The sequence below is a fragment of the Alosa sapidissima genome, chromosome 9 (assembly GCF_018492685.1).
Source record: "Alosa sapidissima isolate fAloSap1 chromosome 9, fAloSap1.pri, whole genome shotgun sequence".
In the NCBI taxonomy this organism is placed as follows: Eukaryota; Metazoa; Chordata; class Actinopteri; order Clupeiformes; family Clupeidae; genus Alosa; species Alosa sapidissima.
Genome location: NC_055965.1, coordinates 33,719,382 through 33,737,446, shown reverse-complemented (window position 1 = coordinate 33,737,446; position 18,065 = coordinate 33,719,382). Strand labels below are relative to the sequence as shown.

Genomic DNA, 18,065 nt, shown 5'->3' with positions numbered 1-18,065 from the left:
CAACGGCTCAAGGATGGCACTGGAACAGCATGAAGGCATGATCAGGCAACTGAAGGAAGAGGGCAAAACATATGATGAAATAAGCAATAAACTCCTGGCTGAAGGGGTTATTCGAGGTGCCTCTGTTGCAAATTTAAAAAAATTCTGCAAGGAAAAGGGACTTGTGGACAGCAGGTGGGGAAAGGTGTCCCAGGAGGAGCTACAAAGTGCTGTGTGGGATGCCACTGGAGAGGTAGGGATTAGGGATTTGTAAACTTTGATGATCAGTATTGCAGTGTCAGGTCTCTTGCACATTAATGCACGCATACCCAGATTAAAAGCATGATTTACATGAACGAAAAATGCCTACAAATCAGTTTTGATTCCTCCTTTTACTGATTATGATTCCTTGAGCGGAATTCTCCGGGATCACCACAGAACACAATAGCTAGCACTACACGCAATCACGTCAACTCTTTACAACTTTATTTATGCTTAGAGAAAATCAACTGTAATATGCTGGTCAGCATATATATATGGCTAAAAATGGGTCAGCCAAATGTAATGTAATATATATGATGATAACATTACCATTAATTAAGTGTTCATCTGTTGAGATAATGATTAAGTTAACTAATATGAACGAGTCTTCTTCCACAACTGGTTATTTGCTAGCAGCTAGCCTATGGCAAACTCTTTGTGCGTGGCTCTGGGTCAGTGCAGCTAGAATATTGGGTCAGTGCAGCTAGAATATCCTAGAATGTTTACAAAACTTAATGAGGTGTGAAATAGCTGTACGATTGTGGTGTAATATGCAGCTTTTATCGTAGAATGTTTATGAAACTTAATGAAGTGAAACAGAGCCTTATATGGCTCTGGTGTGAAATAGCTGTAGCCTAGGCTACGACTGTGATGTAATATGCAACTAGATTATCTTAGAATGTTTACGAAACTTAATGAGGTGTGAAACAGAGCCTTATATGGTGAAATAGCTGTACGATTGTGATGTAATATGCAGAACAGAATAGAATATTATCTTAGAATGTTTACGAAACTTAATGAGGTGTGAAATAGCTGCATGATTGTGATGTTCGCCATGTAGTCTGGTCACGATCGGAGAGATTATTGTTATAGATAGATAGATAGGCTAGATAGATAGATAGATTACTTTATTCATCCCCAGAGGGACATTATGCTGTATGGTGTTACCATATTAGTTTATACGGGAGGGGACAGGAACAGAAGTCGTTAGGAATTTCTGGCGGAAGAGGATAGTCAAACTCCACCATTAAAAAAAATCTAATGCTAACATTCTACGACCACGTGTGAGCAAACGGTTGCCCAATGCCAAGGGTGACTAGACCTCCTTGATAAAAACCGCGGACATAACCCCCCCAAAAAGTTAGAACAACCTGGACATCTACATTTGCTATGAATCTGATTGCAATAGCCAATATATTTTCTTGATCAAACGGTCGAAGAGTTAGCTTCCCTGTATTGGGGACGGGCAACCAAAAACGACTGTCCTGGGACGTCCCATGGAGGGACTAGCAGGCTGTACGATCAAGTATGAAAATAAAAAAAAAAATCATGAAATTAAATCAAATTGCATCATATGAACAGTCTATACTTCTCTGCGTTCACCTGCGCACCCATTACTCTCGTTTGCTTATAAAAACAGACGATATGACTGCAAAATAATAACGTCATGTACACAAGCCAATGCTGCACACTAATTACTCTCGTTTGAATTACTCGCGGACCCGTGATCGGATAGATATGCTATGCCACGCATGTCAGATGAGAGAGGAGACACAGAGCTATCATTTGATACCAAGTACATCCTTCTGGGTTATAAAACAGACGAAGTGACAGCAAAATAATCACTTCATATACCTGGACTTACCCCACGTTTTTGTCTGTTTTTGTGGCAAAGCATGTTTATAATCCAACGCTATGGTGTGTTTCTCTATGGCAAAGCATGTTCATAATCCGGTTTCGAGATCCTAGCAAATTCCTGCCCCATACAGAAAAATAATATATTCACATATATGCAGCTTGAACATATTCCAGTATAAGCACATCTATGTTAAATAAATATATTTACATCTATGTGAAATACATATATTTCCATGTTTGTATCAATATATTTCAAAATATAAGTAAATATTCAATATTGGCCACTTTCTTATATTTTATGCATATAATTAAATATATTTAAATATATGGCAGTAGGAAGCATGATCACACGATCTATATATTTCAGACATATATTTCTCTAATATAGTTCATATTCTACTATGGTTTGATATTTTCCGCATTGATCATTAAATATTTCACTTGTGTTTACTTAAAATTAACCATAGTATCAGTATAAAGAGGAAGAAACACACAACACTTCTGTTATCTTTTATTCTATTTTATTGAAAATCTTTGTTTTTGTTATGGAACCTCAGTTCTGTCACTTTGGCATTTATTGCCTGGCCCAGCAATCTGGAGTGAGTGTCTGGCCTGGGAACTGCTTCAGGGTGGCCTCTGAATAAGACAGAACATATACAAATAGAACATGCAAAATATTAGTGACACAAATACAGATGCTAAAGTGCAGAAACACTGTTGTGTTATCACGATAATTGGAGATAAATACAAAGTGAGTTGGAGAGAAAGACATACAAATAAAATAAACTCACCAATTGTCTTAGTCCTCTCAGGGTCCAGGCATTCCCTCTAAGTGCCTCCTAAAAAATAGCACAATCAATTAGGACCTCAAATAGTTACAGTTTACTAACACAGAAAAGATCTATGATGGTGAGGCGAAAATGGGAAGCAGTCCACACTGAAAGGAAAAGTTTCATCCTCAAATTTTTACTAAACTTGTACAACCAAGAAGCTGCTATTTCATTAAAGTTAAACATGTACATTTTAATGTAAAAGTTCACATCTGTATGAAAACACTCTACAAACCTTGTTGAATAAAAGCCTTCAGACTCACAACCTCCTCTTGGAGAGCCATTATCGCCACCTCTTCTGTAGGTGGTTGTCAGTTATTGGTTCTCCCACAGCTCACACTCATAGAGAGCTCTACCAGCCTTCTCTGAAACCTGCAAGTGAACAGAATATACAGCATGAATGAGAGTGACGTTGGTAAAGGGTATACTTGCGTAATATGTAATGTCCTGGGATATTCCCACTCATGAAGTGTCTCCCATCCGAGACTGCTATCTGAGACTGTAGGGAAGCTGTACCAACCATCATAGAAAGATATGGTTGGAAAGGTATATTTTCAGTTCACTTTGTGTCCCCAGTAGCTTGAAGCTAAATTCTTCCAAACTACTCAAACAAATGTATAAATGTTATGTTCTGGTTAGGTTATGTTCTGCATTCGAAAATAGACTTTTAACAAAAAAAGTTATATTCATAAGTAAACATTAATTTTTGATTACCTTTGGTCTATGTGATGATGAAGCATCAACATTTGTCAGTGAAGCATACTATGGGTTGGGCTTGGTCTCAGGTCTTCTGGTCCATCCTCCGGTGTCCTTGATGTAGCTTTCGAGTGTTGCCTCTCTAAAATGTAAAAAAAAGGGGTGTCAGTGCTCACCCACACAGCAGTAGACTCCTAGGCGGATCCGCCTTCAAGACGCCAAACCCGCGTGACTGTCGCATTCGTTTTGGTGCCGCACAGAGGATCAGCTCCGCCTCCAGGCGGCCCCGTAAATTCTACTGTCAAACAGCGGATCCTGAGTGGACCCATGTCGGATCCGCGGGCGCGGACGCGCATTTACTGTAACGGTTGAACATGACTGTACACCAAGAGCCAAGAAGAGTCATACTAGTGGATATTTTCTTTGCTGGGACACGGTTGCGCTGAACCCTCTCGAGTAAGTGATATTTATTAATATATTGCGACAAAAAGCTAAACATTGGCCTTTTGTGGTTTTATAATCATCATGTTTATTAATTGTAATGACGTTGTTTGATATTAGGACTAACGTTAACGTTAGTGCAACCAGAGACGTTTGTCATTTTGTGCAACAGTTTGTGCAAAGTTAACGTTATTGTTAGCTGTGATGCTCATATGAGTCTGTAGCCTATCTGATTTAAAATGGGATAGCAATTTCGGCAGAATATGTTATGGTAGTGTGATTTAAAAAACACACATTGTTATTTAACATTAGTCTGGTCTTGTCTGTTTTAATGTGTCGCTGTTGTCCATATAGTGCTACTATGCTAGCGGCATATAGCTGCTAGCTAGCATGCTGCTAGGCGCAATTGCATAAGTTATTGCTAATGTCTATTAGTGCTATACATATATTGAAATCACGTTTGCGATGCAAACCTTGATTAAGGTGATATTGGCACTGGTATTTCAGTCAATGAAGTCAGTGAAGCACTCTGCTATGATAGCTACCTACAACTTTAGCATGTTGACTCACTGATAATGGTTTAGCCCTAGCCTCTAGCTAGCTGTGCATTAACGTTTGCATGTTGCCAAGTTTGGTCTCATACGTAACTTTAGTGTCTATCTGCCATCTTTGTAATGAAAGCCTCGGCATTTTAATCACTGTTTAAGTCGGTTCAGACAACTATTGGCATCGGTTTGTGATTTATTATGCTAACGTAACTTAACTGTATGGAACTTGGTCCCCATCTTCTATTTTGTTTGTTCTGCAGCGTCAACTTTTATCGGCTGGATTCTAGCATCTAACGTTACGATTGCCTCTGTTGGGTTTGCTTGATCAAGTAAGATACTTTCTGGGTTGTTAAAATGTAATGTGAACACATTCCCGTAGCATTCCAAAATAGACCAGAGATGCTTGTACTATATGTATATTTGGAAATTTTGGGATTGCAGTAACCATAATGATATCGTTATGTAACAGCCATCGTTTCGGGGACTCTGATGACAGTGAAGAGCCAGAAAATGGTGACTTTGCATCTCTGAGGTACCTTCCAACTCGCCTGGTATATCAGTTGAACCCTCAAGCCCAAGCCAATTGCACTGGCAAAGTAAGTAATAATCTCTTAACATTGAAATAACTAAATCATAATATTAATATTAGAGATATGGTTAACATTCTTAGAGCTAAAGACATTCCCCTCTCTTTGTATCTATTCCTCCAGCTCCACCATCTCACCGAGTGCCAGGCAGCCGAGTCACTACCCCTCAACCTGGAGAAAACTGTTAAGGTAAAGACTGATCTCTGAAATAATATTGAATACAGTGGCCCCATCTATATTAACACCGCAGTAGTCACTCCATTTCAGATCAACAGATTGCATCTGCATTACCATCTGAGATTTTCTGCATACTTTATCCATTACTTTCAAAATCTCAGCCAAATATTTTGTCAGTTAAAACATCTGCATTCATGCAATATTGCCTGAAAAGTTCATTCATTATTATCAGATTGTATTGAAACACATTGATTTCAATGTCAATCCATTCATGGAGTTGATATAGATAGTGCATACCAAAATATTGAAACATACAAATTCATGTCCAGCATGACCAGAGATTTGTTTTTGTTTGCCATTGTTTGGCCCTGTAGCTCTCAGCCTACCATGGTTAACAGATCACAACCATTTATCTCCCTTAGCACCTCACCATGGGGCAGGACCGCAACACTCTTCACCACCTCAACTCCCTGCACCTGCACCTGCATTTAATATACGGAGAGTTACTCAAGGTAGGGACTGATCTCTGAAATATTAGTGAATAGAAAGGCCCCATGTGTATTATCAGTCATGGTTAACAGATTTAATACAATTTTATACTACCATTTAATAAAAAAAAATTCCCCCTCTCGCACACCGCCCACCTCACTATGGGCCAGGAACGGCAGTCCCTCCTCAACTCCCTCCACCCCCACACCAGCCCTCAACGTGCAGCGAACAGAGGAGCTTTGTAAGTCATGTTTCTTTAAATTTAATCTCCTTAATACCTATCTCATATATTGTATTGTGTAAGCATACTTGGCTTTGGATGCTACATACCATAAACATATCTGTCTGTTTGATTACAGGTGCTGTGAGGAAAAACATGGTGACACGGTTTCAACCGGCGGTGGATCGGGCAATGAGGAGATGTGTTCCGCCTCCATCCACACAAATGGAGTAATAGGAGAAATAAGCATTAAACAATCTTTTTATTGAACTTCTTGTCATTCACCAGTTATTCATTTTCTGATATTTTAGCTGTGCATAGCGCAGTATTTCATTGAAGTTGTAGCCTATTAGATAAAATATTTCATGTCTGCACTGACCTAGGCCTATAAAGCACTAAATTAGGTTTTGACCTCAAAATGAATGTAAAGTAGCCTAGGCAATGTAGGCTACTTAACAAAAACAGAATAGCTTATAACCTGTAACTTTCCATAAATGTCCATTTTATATTTCCATTGAGTAGTGATCACGTTTGTACAGTAAATTGATGTCTTGACTTAAACTTTTTCTGTTTATTGACAGTATTGTTAAGTTAAAAATACGAGGCAATGCAGATTAATCGTAGGCCTATATTGCTGTAGTAGCCTAGGCTAGGCCTAGTGATAGTTTTACTTTTATCCTATAGTTGCCTAGTTTTATCCTACAGCAAGAACAGAAGGGCTTTTGAAAATGAGATAGACGGGTCCAAAACGGACCCGGGCCAGATGAGCCTTTATGGGTCCGCTGCGGGTCCGCGGCGGATGTATCTGTCAATTTACGGGTCCCAAACGGACCCGCCGCGGAGGACGTTTAAAATCGCGGATGCGGAGCGGATGCAGCGCGGAGCCACGGCGGGTCCGCGATCCGCCTTCGTAGCGGATCCGTTCCTGAGAGCATCTGGACTCCGATACGGGTCCGTTTCGCGGGTCCGTTCCGGAAGTCGTCATACATCCGCGGCGGATCCGCCGCGGAGTCCTTTTGCTGTGTGGGCAAATGCACTACATGGCCATACATGGTCCTTTTCAATACAATTCAACTTTTACATTTCCATAATTTAGCATGGGTGTGAATGGTTTTGCAAGAATGTCAGTGCACAAAGCATGACAAAGTAGTTTGATAGTGCACAAAAACAAAACACGTTACTTGCAATACCATTTCCATGAAATTAAGCACAGTACTTGTCTTCAATTTCTACACGTCCACTCTAATACTCTCCAGCACATAACTTTACCACATTACATCCTATCTAAAAAAAAAAAAGCTAATGTTAGCTCTAAGTGTTGTCCATGATGCAACAATAGCAGCTAGCTAGCTAAACCACAGTGCATAGAATGTCTACACCTTAGGCTAGTAATGTTAACTGTTACATTTTCTGTCTTGCATGACAAATCATAAGTTAGCTTCTATCTATGCCTATCAATCTACATGCCAGAGGCAAATATACTACCAAATATGGCCGGGAGACAGGTTAAATTGGTATTTCACTCTGTCATTACAAGTCGTTTTTATTAATTGTCCAAACGTTTCTCAGTGAATTTATTTTTCAAACCCCTTTCAGGTGTAAAAAAATAAAGCTAGCGCTGGCTAATTTATGCTAACGTTAATGTTACAGAAAGTAGCAAAGGTTAGCTTCCAGCTTCCATCAGTAATACCATTTTTAATTCGGACATTAACTTCTGCAAATGTTATATGAAAGCAATTTAGCATACAATGAAGATCTACTTACCAGCAATTTTGACCACCATGGCCTCGAAAACCGGCCAACTACCTCTTGGCTGCCTTCCTCCCCTCCACCACATAGATAGTTTCTAGCAAGATGTTGTCCCATAACGTTACAGAGCCGTTGAAAAAGTCTTCCTCATTAATGTTAGGTTTACTAATGAAGTCAGTCGGCAAAATGCTGGTTTTGCCCTCATACTCCCCGCCAATCCACTTAACCAGAGCAAACGTTTTACATTTGGACTAGTAGTAGCTGTTAGTTATGCTTATGTAGAACTAGTGAAAAAGCTGCAAACATTTTAACCGTTATTCCAACGTTGGTAGTGACGTATTTTGAAGTTGAAGGTAGCCTTTTTTGTAAACCCCACCCATCACTGCCTGTGTGCAAATAAGTTAATTGAATATATTCACCATATATGTTCATGTAAGATAAACACATATGTTACATTGCTGGGTCCCACATATACTTGCATATATACATTATTGTACTATATATGTATTAAATATATTGTAGCCATCTATTTAAGCTGGATGTAGCTGCATATGTGAATATATTTTTTCCCTTGATTGTTCTGTATGGGGCATGCCATCCAATTCAAGGCTCACATTGCATCCCAATTTGTTCAACAAAGAAACACCTTTTTGCCTTTACTTTGTTCATGGCAATGCAGTAATAAGTTGAGAATCATTATGAGTGCCTACACCATAGCCACACGCAGGCTAACACGCAAACTCGGGTCAAATCAGGTCAGATCAGTTCGTGTCACAGATATGGAGCGCAGAAAGGTCATTTTTCATCACTAAATAAAAAACATGGCAATTATATTGCCTGATTCAGGACAGTCTGCCCTACACACACATCAAAATTCAGAGAGAAATGCGTAGAGCTATGAGCTTGCTGTGGTGAGATACATGTCAAAATATAAGAATTTTTATAATACGCTTTTTGTATTTTAATTCTTTAAAAATAATTCTTCAAAAGCGCAGAAAGGTCATTTTTCATCACTAAATAAAAAACATGGCAATTATATTGCCTGATTCAGGACAGTCTGCCCTACACACACATCAAAATTCAGAGAGAAATGCGTAGAGCTATGAGCTTGCTGTGGTGAGATACATGTCAAAATATACGAATTTTTATAATACGCTTTTTGTATTTTAATTCTTTAAAAATAATTCTTCAAAATAAAATCAGTGCTATTACTAATATATGAAATTATGGCAGATCTGAATAGCCTAGACTCTGCTAAAAAAAAACAATATATAATATGTGTGTGTGGCACTTGACCAGAATAAATCCTTATGAATAAAGGTAGTGAAAATGCCCTAAAAACAGCTAAGGGTTAAATGCCCAAATCAGAGGAATTCAGATGGGGCAGGTTCAAAATGCTTACTGGCCTATTGTTATGCGGGCTCACAGTCCAATGTAGGAGCAGAGGGCATTCTGTAGTTGTAAAACAACCAACAGCCTATGCCTTTTCTCATGTTCTGGGCTTGCTTAATCAGTAACAACATAATCTTAATCCGACATTCCCCTAGGATACTTTTATTTGCCACTGACTTGTGAACAAAGTTAAACAAGCGCATAACGTCAACGCCGACGGGAGAATCGGGCCCTTTAAACCGGTTGAACACATCTGTTCTTCCCTAAAAAACAAACAAGTAAAACATACCAGCTTACAATTGATTATAATATGCTCTTCGAAGGTCGGCCCAATGTATGGTCGAAAAACCATGAAGGGCTACCTGGCGACCAAGGGCATTCGTGCGTGCCACATGCGAGTGGGAGCAGCAATGCAAGCTGTCCGCCCGCATTACCATGAAGGTCGCCAACGGGTAAGCTGCATTTGATACCAAATAGGCAACTCTGGTTAGGGCCTATATTAGTCTACTTTGTAGATTGTATAGTGTTTTGATGTTTTTGTTTTTTACATTCTAAAAGAAAAAATGCGAGTTGTATTAGGCCTATGTATAATTGTTCTTGATATTGTAACGTCGGTGTCTTCCGGACTGCCTCCTAGAATGCAATGTGTGTGAATGCTGGATTGTGTAATGTCGGTTTTAGTGTGTGTAATTGCGTTTACCATGTCATGTATGTGTAAGCTTATATGCAGTCTTTCTTTAGGTTGTACCTCACGTGTTTTACCCGGTGTATTGTATGTGACCACCCTGTTCGTGTATCGTGCTTGTTTTATTGATGTCCCTTATGTTTCCTGTGTCAATGCGCCATGCCATATGAGTGAATCGTTTCTGTTTAGATATTTATGAATGAATATTTTTTATGTTTGATAATTCGTATTAATATCTAGGGCAGGGGTCTCAAACTCAAATGAGCTGGGGGCCACTTCTGCCAACGTCATCTGATTGGAGGGCCGGCTATTTCTGAAAAAGCAATGTTCTTTTTTTCAAATACCACACAAAACTGCAAACAGAAAGTGCAACTGTTTTTTATCTAGTTTTAGACACCTGTGCTAGCAACCTTAGCTTATAAATAAAATAATGATAAAATAAATATTAATACAAATTATAAAACAAACAAAAAGCATAAAAACGGGTATGTGTGTGTTTCACACCAAATAAAAATATGTTCCTCTCATAACTTTTTTAAACCTGGCAAACTAGGCGTCAGGGTTAAGAAAGCAACACCATTGGATTTTTATTTCAAAATTTCAAAAGGCCATGGCTTGAAAGTGGTCAGAGATAAAAGTCCTACTGTAAATATAACAATCTTTGAGTATAAACAAAAGTTTATGAAGGGGGTAAATGTACCCATCACTGGATGGCAAGCACCTCAAATTATGCACCTTTCAGTAAATACTGGATGAACATATTTGAGCAGGTTTACTTTCCTTTTTTCATATTACCCACATAACAAATGAACAGGAAAACACCTAAGATGTATATGGTTTAGTGATGTATTACTAAACCACAAGGCCTACAATAAAGTATTCTGGTCAAATCAGTTCCTATCGCGGGTAATCTGAGCAGAAGTTCGCATCATATTGCGGGTGACTTTGTAGTTCTTTAGAGCCCTGTTTTTACTAGCCCTGCTGTCTGTACCACGTCCATTACGGACACGATTACCACTGCAACCTCCAAGCTATGTTGGGCAGAGGGTCGAAATAAGCATGGTATGCTTAGTGGACACCGTCGTATACACGCAAAGACGCACCTCCATTCACAGACGCACTGTGACTATCACTGTCAATAGACGATCGATCATAATCTACAAAAGGATATTCTCCTTCAGAATCAGAATAGGTGAATAACATAGCCTAAGACTTCATCACACGTGAACGTTTTTCAACATTAGGTGTAGGCCTATTTCTGCTTCAATTTGTGCAAAACTATGGCCTGCATCGCTTCCGCGTCATTACAAATGCACGTCTTTGTGTTTCTCGCGTGTAAGTATTTCTGGAAACTTTGCGCAGCGATTTTGGGTTTTAATCAAGCTCTGGATATCTAGCACATAGTGGAGCAGAGTAGGCTACAATTGAGATGTCACCATACTTGGATCTATCGTCTACTTTAATCAGTGTCGTTGTTTGTCGCAATTAAAAATAGCCTCAAGGGCCGGATTACATTATTATTTTGACATACGTCGCGGGCCGGAATTGGGCAGGACGCGGGCCGGATTTGGCCCGCTGGCCGGGTGTTTGAGACCCCTGATCTAGGGAGCACGGAATCTCAACCCAGTACCTTATCGGGCGGAATATTTCGGTGAAAAACTGCACATGGACCAAAACGAAAAGTTGGTGATGTTTGGAGTGACCCATGCAATGGCAATTGATGGATACAGTGGGAAGTTGGTGGGCCACTCCACGATGCCTGTTAAGAATAACCTCGTAATATATGAGGAGGTGTACAGGTATGTGTGTGCAGGGGTTAAATTGGGATCGGTGAGGTGGGGGAGCCCTTTTCCAGTTTGGAATGAACCTGCGGACAGTGGGAGAGAGGAAAAGAAAAGGTCATGAACACAGTCATCGGTAGTTGTTTGTTAGGGGTGGGGTTTAGAGATGGAGTAAAGGCTTATTCTCTATTGAAGGCAGGTTTTGTAAGCAGGCGGTAGTTGTTTGTTAGGGGTGGGGTTTAGAGATGGAGTAAAGGCTTATTCTCTATTGAAGGCAGGTTTTGTAAGCAGGCGGTAGTTGTTTGTTAGGGGTGGGGTTTAGAGATGGAGTAAAGGCTTATTCTCTATTGAAGGCAGGTTTTGTAAGCAGGCAATTTTCAGGGGGCAATTGAATAATATAGTCTACCTCACCCTCACTGAAATTTCATCATGTGACCTCTTCCATTCTTAATAGAAAAGCAGTGCTTGGCCATGGGTTGTGGGATCAGGTAAGGACCGACAGAGGGAGAGAGTTTTACCTGTGCCAGTACGTGCAGGAGAAACTGGCAGGGCAGCGATACTGCACTGCAAGACCCTCTTTTCTGCAGACACCCTCAACATTAGTAGGTCACACACACACACACACACACACACACACCAAATAACTAACTCTAATTATAGTTTAGCCAATAATAAGCCAATAATTGTGACATTACAAACGTCGTATCCGATTTTTTTGTCTACTTTCAGAACCATCGCATCGAGAGGCTATGGTCCGAGGTTTGTAAAGCTCTTTTTGAGTTATGTGATGTAGTGATGTAGACAGCCACCCAGACAGACAGACATACAGACAGACAAACCCTGGCGAGAAAACATAACATCCTAACCTAATCATGTTTTGGATGAAAGTGTAAGAAGTTGATAACATCTTTGCGCCATTATTAATGCCCCCTTGTCTTGAGTGCCCACTCGAGCAGCAGTTGCATTATTTTACATTGTCCGAGAGAACACCTTCTGCGCTCCGAAATCTAGCTTGTTTGGCACTCGGCATCCCCAGCTTCATTTCCCTGGTTATGGAGTTCCCCCGCGTTATGGAGAAAAATTACCCATAAATAGAATTCCGAGCTCATTTGCAATAAATCCATTATCATGTTTGGATCTAGTTTCAAAATCGGAAATCTGACGAACGAAAAAGTACACGGACCAGGGAGCTGCTGTTTTGACATGCCAGTCTTGTAACCTATGTTTCAATGTTTTTGAAAATTAATCTTGGAATTCGTTGACTGAGGCAGAGACATCGCCTAGTTTACATAATTTTAGAATCATGCCAAGCAGTTCACCCTGCTACAATAGCAATATAAAATAGTAGTACTTTACATTAGTAGCAGCATTCACGCATGCATCTATCTATATCTATCTATCTATCTATCTAATATGTTCTGGTTTTGGAGGACATAAGGATGTTTAATGTACGTTTCTACTGCTAATTATAGGTAAACACTAGGGTGAACTTCCCCATTAAAGCTTGCCTTCAAAGTCTAACCGACCAAGGAGCCATTAATATGGAGGATGACGTGGTGAAGTTTTGCACCTCACAGCTGGCTTGCCAAGTTGCCAGTGTTGGTCTGACCTGATTTGTGGAGGCCTGGAATCAGCACAGTGTGCCAGGTACAATTTCACAACTTTTCAAATCTTCCCATGTAATGTAGGCGTGTGTGTCTGCCGAAGTGATCGGTCAACAGACTCGTTCATAATAGCCTACCGTCATTCAATCATTCGTGTTTGTTAACTTTCAGTTCAAGAAAAATAATGTGATTTCGAATGTTAGCCAACTAATAAGCCTATGGAATTTTGGATGTGTATGTTTAACTGGGTAAGGCTGAACTGCAAAGTGCTGTTTCGCCAGTGGTGGCCCCTACAGCCTTCAGAAGCGCGTAACGCAACATACACTGAAGTCAGGGGAGAATACGCGCAAGGCCAGTTTAGACAAGGAACGGCAGATTTTGAAGTTGTTAAAATCCAGTAATAAGGTTATGTGTAGTCAGACGTCAGCTATAGTAGCGTTCCTGAGAAATTTCAGTCCATATCTAACGGACGGCAGACTCCAATTTACTCACGACATTTCTATTGGTTTCTATGGACAGTATGTTTTCTCCAAGGATTTCCAAATATTTGAATACATTAATATGCAGCTGATTTTCAGTGTCAGAGGAAGCTAAATAGCCCCCAAGTGTCATCTTGTAATTGCCATATATCAGTTTATATTAGGGTGCACTTTTCAGTGTATGCTTCATTCTTCCTCATCCCAACACACTGCTGTTCTAAAGGCACGAAAAGCAGTGGTGGAGGATGTACTGAAACTCAGTACTTAAGTAAAAGTACAAATAAGCAGAGAAATATTTACTTTAGTAAAAGTAAAAGTACCACAATGCCAACCCAACTTCAGTAAAAGTAAAAAGTACCTGCTTTTAAATGTACTTTAAGTATTAAAAGTAAAAGTACTTGCATGATTTATTAATATTATAGGCCTATTCTAATAAAAAAATCAGTAGCCTATGAGCTGTGGCATTTTAATAAAGCTAGTTTTAGGTCATACTAGGCTAGATAGTTTTAAGCTGATGTAATTGTGCTTACCACCCGTGGCCCAGTTTACATTCTGACGTACAATTCTGGAGACTAATTCTGGTTATCTAGTGTGATCTGCTGAGTTAAGTATCATTCAGCAAAACACGAGAGCCTGAAGTTTAACGGGGTAGACAAAGGAAACACCTGGTGGATCGTGATGCCAATTCTGCTGGTCCAGATTGAACAGAAAGGTTGTTGTTGATGATGAGGTTCAGTTTCTCTTGCACAGACGTACATATACTCTTTTGATCCCGTGAGGGAGATTTGGTCTTTGCATTTATCCCAATCCGTGAATTAGTGAAACACACTGCACACAGTGAACACAACGTGAGGTGAAGCACGCACTAATCCTCGGCACCCCCCTCCACCCCCCACCATTCCCAACACACACACACACAAAACACACACTTACATCATCACTGTCATCACCTCACATACATACAGCACACTGCTTGCTACAGTAAGCCTCCTCTACATACTTGCTGCACACTGCCCCCCCCCCTCCCTACATACACAGCACATTGTCTTCAGGATCTTCTCCAACACACATCCTCTACATACTTACAGCACACTGCCCCCACCTACCCACACACACACTACACACACACACACAGTCACTGCTTCACTCCCCTCCCGCCCACACACACATCTTCACTGTCATCACTCACATATGCATCATACATACAGTACTCTGCTTGCAATAGTAAGTCCCTTCACCATACTTGCAGTGCACTGCCCCCCCCCCCCCCCTCTCCCCTACCTACACAGCACATTATTTCATCAGGAAGCTTCTCCAACACACATCCCCAACATACTTACAGCACACTGCCCCCCCCCCCAATACACAGCACATTGTCTCATGAGGAAGCTTCTCCAACACACATATTGCACACTGCCCTCTCCCCACATACACAGCACACTATCCCATCTCCCCTGTCATCCCCCCAACACACACACCAAACCCCTCTTCTACTGCACTCCCCCCCCCCCCCCCCCCCATAAAAGCACAAATAGGCTGACACCAGACATAATTTCACTGCATTTCTTACTTCCAGTAACTATATGCATGTGACCATAAACTTCCTTGTAAGTTTTTTTTCGGACAGTGGTTCTATAATAGTGTACCATTCATTTGTGCCGCAAATGATCAGATGACCAGTGTAACAGAAAGCATGGGCATAGCCTGTAACTTCGTTGCTCTGCGGACTAGCAATCTCATCGGAGAGGAGGCCCTAATGCTGCAGATAACAGACAGAGAACACAGTTGCATGTCCAATGTAGCCATGGGTCTGATGAATATAGCCTACCGAATGCAGATGGCTACAAGTTCACGCTTTGCCTGGTCTAGAAGCCTATGTTTCAAAGATTTAGAAGCGGGGCACGTACCGCTCTATCTTTGGTAGCAAACCAGCCCCCTGGTAAAACAAACGTGTTTATCAAAGAGGAAAAAAACTGATCAGAAAATGTAACGTAAAAAGGAACGATGGTGTTGTAGAAATGTAGCGGAGTAAAAGTACAGATAATTGCTGCATAATGTAACGAAGTAAAAGTCAAAAGTATGCACTATAGATTCTACTTAAGTACAAATACCTGGAAAATGTACAGTAGGCTAACAAAGTATTTGTACTTCGTTACATTCCACCACTGATGAAAAGACAGAATACTGAACCAAAATCATATGAAATTAGTGTCAATATGCTTGGCAGTTAATTCTATGGAGTAACGGAACAAAACTTTGGGTCTCCTGACCAGTGTATGTCTGGAGGATGAAGAATACCCTGGATAGTGCACCATGTTTAAAGTGAAGCATGGTGCTCTAGGTCTATTTTGCTTCCTATGACACTGCTAATTAGCTGCAAGGGGTAGATATAGATCCATTCAAATATTTGGAATCCTTGAAGAAAACCTTATACCATCCATAGAAACCAATAAAAATGTATGCTACCAGCTGACGTCTGACTACCTACAACCTTATAATAATGAAAAGTATGCTTTTATCACTGCAAAAGACAAAAGACACTTGTTATGAAGGGTGCCAATACTTTTGACCACACAGTATTCACTTCTTGCGGGATTTTGTGTTGAATTTGGGGAAATCAATTGTTGTTTTAGTTACGTTGAGCTACTGAAAATATCCTGGTTTGGTTATTTCATCAAAAAACCTTCAAAAGTGTCTGAGTTTGGCCACCTGCACTACAGGCTGATTAAACAAATGGCCAAGCCTCTACTCACATTATCTGAACTAAGTTATGCGCAGAGATGGGCACGCACATTGGCAAAAATATATGCCTAATAGCCTATTACGAATTCTTTTGCAAAATTATATAATATTAAATGCATTATGTAAAATATATTTCCGTTATATTAAATAATACATCAAAATATTGGTAGGGACAATCCTTTCCATCCCAAAGTTGGTCCGGACATGTCCCTCAGTGTCAATCCCTATGCAAAGTTGCGCCCAAATCTCACCCAAGACACCGATGAGGTGCCCTTGGGATACTGTGTGGCTGCACCAGTAGTAGTACTATTAATAGTAGCACTACCGGAAGGGTTAAATACAGACAAAGAATTTCCCTAAGGGGAGTAACAAAGTATACATTAAGGGCATATACCAGCCGTAGAGCAAATTATTTGAAGCCTAGTGTTACTCTTATTTTTTAAGGTAATGTCTCACATACTAACTCTCTAAAATATGTTCTCTCATATGTCAGGTAGGGGGATTCCAGATTCTCTGGCCTCTGGCGGATGTCCTGTGAAGGTGACACCAAGCATGGTGCCTTGTGCCGCTGTTGCAGCGGACCTTTCTCTCTCACTAGGCATTCGCCTTTTGGGAGAGATCCATTCATCAGTGTGGAGGAGCGAGCCTTGGCATGGGGACCTCAATGCCATGTTCAACAGTGTGGTCAATGAGAACAATGGGCCTTTCAGTGATGCTCTGTTGGACCTAATTCGGATCTCCACATAAAAGGTCCTTGGAGGAAAAGACCACCCCCTTTACTACCCTGGAGAAAGGACTCCACCCATCTTCCCCTCTGTGTTTGTATTGTTTTGTCCTGCATCATCTGTGTTCACGCTCACCACCCCCTCCAACCCTGCTCCATCCCTGGAGAAAAAAAGACTCCTCCCCTGTTCCTTCCCTGGAGAAAAAAGACTCCACCCCCTTTGCTACCCTGGAGAAGGACTCCACCCCCTTTGCTAACCTGGAGAAAGGACTCCACCCAACTTCACCTCTGTGTTTGTATTGTTTTGTCCTGCGTCTTTTGTGTTCCCGCTCATAGCCTGGTACCTTGCCGTGGTGAGCGGGCATCATTGAGAATGAGTAGTTGGCGTCACTCGCCGGCAGGTAAGGTTGCCGTCTGGTCATTGGAATCCCATAGAGATCGATACAAGTTAGTGGCTTGTTATTTGTTCGATTTTGAGACACAAATAGGCTAACAAGTCACTATTTCCTATTCATCTCAATGGCAAGAGTACAAGTATACCATCCAAGATGGCAACAAAAGCAACACGATTTTCAGTTGAGAGCCGCCTTCTCCTAGAAATCTAGAGGCACCATAGCAGCAGCAAATTTAATTTGCTGTCCGGGCTAGTTTAGCTAATCTTGCGGGCTGGAAAAATTACACTTCGATGCTTAACATAATGATTGACGGCAGAGTTGAAACAGTTCGGCGTGAATTCCCTGCTACTTGAAAACAAAGAAGATGGATGTTGCTGTTGGCGAACACGGTGACACGAGTTAAGATTTTTTTAAGTTGGCAAAAGTTTGAACTAGCCAACTAGCTCCGCTGGTGGGAAAACACACGGGACTCATGAGTTGTAGCGCCATCCTATTGTGTGCAGAGGGAATGTGAAAGACAACCGATTATCCCGCCCCTCGGACTGAACACTGCGAACGGGGAGTATCCAGACCCTACATTTTAATGTGGGTCTGGCTCGTCAGGCTAGCCTTCTCCTCATTCTCAACACCAAATCGGGCTTCAAATGT

General features: G+C 40.8%; 2 protein-coding genes and 1 long non-coding RNA gene across 4 annotated transcripts; 1 reads left to right on the top strand and 2 right to left on the bottom strand.

Moving 5' to 3' along the window:
- Nucleotides 1-18,065, bottom strand: part of LOC121718854 (zinc finger protein 665-like) — a 1,212,449-nt gene that overhangs the window by 187,476 nt on the left and 1,006,908 nt on the right.
- LOC121718985 lies at nucleotides 14-17,703 on the top strand. 3 transcript variants are annotated; one of them, XR_006034063.1, is made up of 6 exons: nucleotides 14-232; nucleotides 11,298-11,491; nucleotides 11,928-12,079; nucleotides 12,203-12,232; nucleotides 12,946-13,120; nucleotides 16,792-17,703. XR_006034063.1 is itself a non-coding variant. In XM_042104470.1 (6 exons), the coding sequence occupies exons 1-5, from the start codon at nucleotides 14-16 to the stop codon at nucleotides 13,084-13,086; spliced, it is 732 nt and encodes a 243-aa protein (XP_041960404.1). In that variant the 3' UTR covers nucleotides 13,087-13,120; nucleotides 16,792-17,703. The 3 variants fall into 3 exon arrangements, 2 of the variants coding, with proteins under 2 accessions (XP_041960404.1, XP_041960405.1); XM_042104470.1 differs by having other exon boundaries at nucleotides 11,928-12,075; XM_042104471.1 differs by lacking the exon at nucleotides 14-232 and adding an exon at nucleotides 8,744-9,459 and having other exon boundaries at nucleotides 11,928-12,075.
- Nucleotides 2,273-8,078, bottom strand: LOC121719027. The gene is made up of 5 exons (XR_006034080.1): nucleotides 7,631-8,078; nucleotides 3,423-3,546; nucleotides 2,944-3,080; nucleotides 2,670-2,717; nucleotides 2,273-2,514 (listed from the first exon to the last, which is right to left on the bottom strand). It is a non-coding gene; the product is annotated as an uncharacterized LOC121719027 (long non-coding RNA).

Bases quoted from the DNA above. Each gene is read 5' to 3' on its own strand.
- LOC121718985 (XM_042104470.1), top strand. From the start codon at position 14: ATGGCACTGGAACAGCATGAAGGCATGATCAGGCAACTGAAGGAAGAG. The intron at 233-11,297 runs GTAGGGATTAGG...CCCCTGATCTAG, and splicing joins TGTGGGATGCCACTGGAGAG to GGAGCACGGAATCTCAACCC. The intron at 12,233-12,945 runs GTTTGTAAAGCT...TGCTAATTATAG, and splicing joins TCGAGAGGCTATGGTCCGAG to GTAAACACTAGGGTGAACTT.